Source organism: Setaria italica, chromosome IV, assembly GCF_000263155.2.
Source record: "Setaria italica strain Yugu1 chromosome IV, Setaria_italica_v2.0, whole genome shotgun sequence".
Taxonomy (NCBI): domain Eukaryota; kingdom Viridiplantae; phylum Streptophyta; class Magnoliopsida; order Poales; family Poaceae; genus Setaria; species Setaria italica.
Window position 1 is genome coordinate 35423090 of NC_028453.1, and position 5927 is coordinate 35429016.

Below are 5927 nucleotides of genomic sequence, written 5' to 3' on the forward strand. Positions count from 1 at the left end.
CATCTGTTGTAATCCCTCCCCCCTTCCTTTTTCTCTGCTTGTAATTACTTCTGTAACTCTTTTGTTTTAATATATAACCAGTAGGGGCCTTAGCCCCTCCTGTTCCATAAAAAAAAACATTAATGACGGACACACCACGCTGCCGGAGATGGCAGTTTTCTATTCCGCCATGTCGTAGCTCCGTGCCCCAATCCACGCCCCAATTAATCAATGTGCAGTTGCGCCCTAAAATATTTGTTGGTCCTTTTCATCTCCTTTCCTTCCATACGACCTGTGAGGACCTTTGCACTCACAAGGGGGTAAGAGCACACCCTACCTGCTGCAGCAGTGAACAGAGTTGACCAGCAAACACGAGAGGAGAATGGAACAAGAAAGGAACAGAATTACAACAGCAAAGCTGCGGTTTCAGGGTCATGAAAGATGTCAATCAGTAGTTATTGCTTGTAAAATCAATGGACCCTATGGCCTATGGGCACGCATTAGGCGTGCATAATTTGTTTGTTCCATGATCTACCGCTCAGAACATCAGAATATCATATAGAATAAAACAATACAGAATGCAGTGAGCTATACTTAGTCATCCGTCGTTGCCGTGGTGCATGGTGGCGCAAAAATGTTCAGTGAGGATGTGAGATTCTTCGTTGCTACGACTTCATGACTACCACGCCGTAGATAGCAAGTGCGGCTGCTGCAATCATCCCCAGGGCCGAGCAAGCCAGTATGTTGGTGGCCGCGTTGATGACAACTCTGGCTGGACGACCTCCGGACCCGAAGTTCATCAGAAACATGAGCCCGAGCCCGGATGCAAACGCCGAGGTCAGCAGGAACATGCAGGTCTTGTTTGCCGCGGCCTTGTCGTGATTTTTGTCCGAATCTCCAATGAAGCGTCCAAAGATTACCATGACTCCTCCCAGCGACCACGCAGTCACCTGTTTGCCTATGTCAGCCATCCACCCGAGCTGCGTCTCCTGGATCGGGTTCGGGTCTGGATGCACGTCGTTGCTGTCATCTTGCCTGCCTTCAACCGGTTCATCAGCATCGACTTTGGCAGTTGTGCAATGCTCGATGATGAACTGGACCATGGCGGCGAGGGCCACGGAGACGAACGCGGTGAGTATGTAGAATCTGAGGACCACAAATGCCGCCGAGAATGCGGCGACGGCGATCAAGCCGAGCAGGATGACGTTTGCATGCCTGATTGCTCCGACGATGGACCGCCTGTGCACTCTGCTTTCAATCTTCAGCGCCACCATCGAAAGAACCATCAGGAGAACGCTCGTCACGGCTGTGCTGAACATGAACATGATGGCGACGTGGGTGCCGCGGAGGGTGTCGCCGCCGGTGTCTCCCGATTGTTTGTCCAAGGCTGCGAGCGTGCCGACGAGGCCCCCGAACGACGAGGCCATCAAGGCCCCGGTGATCTTAGAGTTGGATTCCATCTCCTTCTCCTGCTCCTTCAACTCGGCCGTGATGTCCGGCTTTGTTGTTCCCTCGCTCCTGCTCTTGACGTACCAGTGGACGCCGGCAACCGTCACTACCACCAACGGAGGGACAGCGAGACCAACGTAGAGGAAAAGCTTGAACGGCATGACCAGCAGCAGGCTGAGTATTGTCAGCGCTGGCAAGGCGATGCAGGCATAGAAGAGGCAGCGAGAGATGATCCGGTGCAAGGAGGCACGGGTCTCCGGAGCCCCCAGCAGCTGCATGCTCAGGAGCATGAACGATAAGCCACAGATGCAAGAAGCGAATGCGAAGAGCATGAGGATGTCGAGGCGCCAGTTCTCCGGGCCCTTTGCCACCGCTGAACTGAAGGAGAGACCGGGGAGCATCACGGTGAAGGAGAGGATGGCCACCACTGCGCCGAGCTGGATGTCTCTCTCGCCCTCTGCTGTGCCACCCTGTTCGTTCCCCACGGTGCTTGTCTCATCCTGCAGAGGCCAATTGCAGCAAGAAGTATCAGTAAAGATGATTAAATCCTAATAATGCATCGGTATCTAGCTGCCAGTAGTCAGTGACTGCGTTAGAAAATGTTTATCACTTGAAAATTCAGAACGAATCACAAAATGACATGCGTGCACTAAAAAGTATGTTCAAGGGTACATCATGTGTACAAAGATAGTAGCTTACAGCAACTCTAATAGTCTCCAATCTAATAGTCTCCCATCCATGCTCAATAAAGTGACCTTTTAATATCGGATTGAGAAAGAGTGCAGGGATTGAGGGTGGATTAATTGCCTAATAGATTTAGGGAAGCAATCCCCTTGGAAAGGATTAACCTAACAAAACCTAAGTTAGAGCCTGTTTGTTTCAGATTATAATCCCTCTAGATTATAAATAAGTTGGATTATGGTCATGCATTTTATGATAAAAAACTACTACGGGACTACAAATAATTTGTGGTCTCCCAAGCTTATTTCAGATTATTATGATCCTAGAGTGGTTCTAGAATGGTATTTTACCCTACTATCCATAGATCATAGTTTAGTTTGTATAATCTAGGAGGGAAACAAACAGAACCTTATTATCGGCCTGCTCCTATATCACTTTTAGGATTATTAAGAGAGGTGCTTTGCAATTCCCGATAAACTCATCCTAATAATCCTTTCTCTTTATTTCTCTCTACACTTGCATATAAACATAATGATAACTCTACTTTCACATCGAAATAACTCAAATATTTAGTTTTCTATAGCACATAAATTCAACACCATTTCAAATTCGAACATAACTTATATGGTCGAAATGCATAAATCACATGTCGATCATCACACACTCTAATTTATATTCCCTTCTAAGTCCCACTCAACAATGACGCTAGAATTTGCGTGTGCATTACCTCCAATCCCACTAGTTTCCATAAACATGATCTTGATTTTTGCTTTCATCTTCTTTGCTTGCACCTCTTGTCCAAGGACTCTCAACTTCTCTTCAATCACCAAATTATGCTCCCCATATGCCACCTTCACTTCTCCAGTGACTTGACCTTCATCCACCTTGATTCCTTTTCATTCTTCCTCATGGCCTACATCTCCTTCTTTGTTATGATCATCTCTTGCACCGCAAACAAGAATACAAGACCATCATTCTCCCTTCTTAATACTCTCCTTCTTTTGTTTCCTTCCCAGAGGTCTTCTTTCATTGGGTGCCTCCAAGCTTGGAGTGCGACTCTCATCATCATAGTCCTCAATGAGTGTCGGTGTTTAGACCCGGCAACTTACCGAGAGGGGTGCCTGAGATAGTATTTTGGTTAATAGGGCTCGTCAAGATCAGGAACTCGAAGGTAAATGTAGACACATGATTTAGACAGGTTCGGGTCGCTGAATAGCGTAATACCCTACGTCCTGTGTGTTGGTTGGATTGAATTGCTTTGGAGGGGGTACATGCCTCGCCTTATATTGCCGGGGGTAGGGTTACAGGTCGGTTGGTTACAAAAATACCAGTCGGATTCAACTAGACGAGTTCTACTCTTATTGCCACGATTACTTTTCCTAATCCTCGACTAGTTCCTGTCTTGCCATGTAGACTACACTGTACTGCACCTACGTCTTGATGTCCAGCCCCATATTTAGGATTGTCCAAACCTTCTGGTGGGCCCATAGATGTATGTACGATAATGAGATCTTCCTAATTATAAACTTGGTGACATCCTGGCCTTTTTTAAGTGGATGGCCATAACTATTTCTATTTATCCACTCTCATTGTGCAGGAGGCTTGGAGCAACAAACAATAGTGCATTAAGTTGGATTCGAATCCCTCTGCTTGTACATAGAGCTCCCGAGTGTTGATCTATCAAATTGAACAATTAATTAGAAAATAAGGAATCAACATTCCATAAGCAAATAACAACTCAATATTTAACATGTGTTACTTACTCGATCTTGAATTGTCACTCCATTTCGCTGGGCACGATCAATATTCTCGATCAACACAACCGTCCCAACGGTTCCAATGCTCTTCAATTGAACTTCGTTGGTGATTGAGTTAATTAATTGATCGGTTAGAGGCTTTCACTATATTTTGGTGAAAATGATCAATAATGCACTTCCAATTTCTCTTTCCCTATGATCGAATCCAAACTCACTCTCCGATATGCTTGCACCCAGTAGTTTCTACCGTAGATATGTCACCCACCAATGACACGTTGACAAATCTCTCCTCCTAGACTTCACTAAGTTGCTACCTTTCTTACACCAACAATTTCCACTTGACTACCACTTCTAGATCACATTTGTCCCTCCATGCTTTGTCTCCCCACATCCACACACTAATAGAGAATTGGCTTTCGATGCGCCCCCTTTTGTCCCAGTTTAAAGTTGGCCCGGGATAAAAGGTTCACCAACCGGGACTAAAGCTCGGTCACTGGTGGAGGGCTCACCAACTGGGACCTTTTATCCCGGTTGCAAAGGCTAGTGTGAAAAAAAGATCCTGAGAGACATTTTATCCCGGTTTGAAACACCAACCGAGATAAAAGACCCCCCCTTTTATCCCGGTTGGTGTTACCAACCGGGATAAAAGGGTCAAGAGCTTTTTATCCCGGTTTGTAATACCAACCGGGATAAAAGGGGGTCATTTATCCCGGTTGGTGTTTCAAACCGGGATAAAAGGGTCCCCAACGAGGTCACTGGAACAGGACTAAATCCGTCGAACCCTTTTATCCTGGTTGGTATTGATAAAAGGGGGTCTTTTGTCCCCCACGAGTTAATACAAAAGGATAGCATCCCCTACATAGTTAGATATGGTGTGTAGGTGGGATGGCAAGGAAGCTACGCGCGAGGCTGGAGGTTGTGGGTTCGAATCCCACGTAGCGCGCACGCGCATATTTCGCGTGAAAAATCGCGTGGGGGGCCTCCTGGGAGCTCGGGATTTATTTTTTTTTGCAGCGTCGGCCGACCCGAGATAAAAGACCCCCCTTTTATCCCGGTTGGTTTATCCCGGATGGATTTTCGGGAGATTTGCACCTTACCAACCGGGACTAAAGGCCAATTCTCTACTAGTGACAACTCCTCAATCACTACCAAAGTTAAATAGGATCTTCATCATTGACTGACATCTTCACTTCACTCAAGTACCTGCACAAACCATAGATAATGAAAACATTTCCAAGGCCAAGACCATGCTCGACAATTTTACTTCATATACCCAATGCCAGTGGAACATTATCTTATCATCCATGTCATGGCAATATCAACCACTAAAGTGGTGGAAATGACTTAGCTTCTCTAGCAACAAGATGTGTTAATATAAGTGAATTGCGCACTGTTCCCTTAAATTTTTGGGTTAAACTATTCACCAATGCTTATAACTTAATGTGGTATCAGGACCAATGCTTACAACTTATATTAGGGTTTTAGAGATCTCGAGTATGAATCATGGCGGTACCATTAAATAAAATAGAGCAAAGTCCATTTCACCTGGTGAACCCGAAAGCCACCCTCAAGGAATCATACACCTCTCATCTATCAAAACAGGTCAACTTAACCCCATGCACCATTTTAAAAGTGGCTTTGAATGTGATTTTAGTTGACATTAGTGGGATCCAAATGTCAGAAAGTCTCACTCCACCATTTCATTTGGGACCCACTTGTCCGTTTCTTTCTCACTCCACCATGTCATCTGGGACCCACTTGTCCATTTCTTTCCCTATCCATCCACCGTGGCTGCCGCTGAGCCGCCCATTGGTTTTATCGGCACGCTCGGCTGGCCTGCTTCTTAATATCAATCTCACCTTCCTCTCCAACCTTAGGAACGTATCTAGTGGAAACCATCTACCCCAGTCCGTGTAACCTTGGAAACTATGAATTAAGGCCACAAGATGTTAATCCAATGGATAGGGTTAAAGGTGGGGGGGTGGGTGGCTGATGCCATGGCGGAGTGAGACAGAAGCGGGGAAGTGGGTCTTGAATGAAATGGGGAAGTGAGACGTGCGG

General features: G+C 46.1%; 1 protein-coding gene across 5 annotated transcripts in view; it reads right to left on the reverse strand.

Annotated features, from left to right (window-relative positions):
- Positions 1-380: 380 nt before the first annotated feature.
- The window catches only part of LOC101760546, an 8045-nt gene continuing 2498 nt past the window's right edge, over positions 381-5927 (reverse strand). For 2 of the 5 annotated variants that reach the window (XM_004965968.2, XM_004965967.2), the window contains exon 4: positions 381-1928. In XM_004965968.2, coding sequence (XP_004966025.1) covers positions 645-1928 — 1284 coding nt within the window. In that variant the 3' untranslated portion in view covers positions 381-644. Of the gene's footprint in view, positions 1929-2836; positions 3787-3872; positions 4392-4853; positions 5070-5927 lie in introns of those variants that run through there. The other 3 variants (XM_022826176.1, XM_004965969.2, XR_002677500.1) reach the window with 3 other exon arrangements.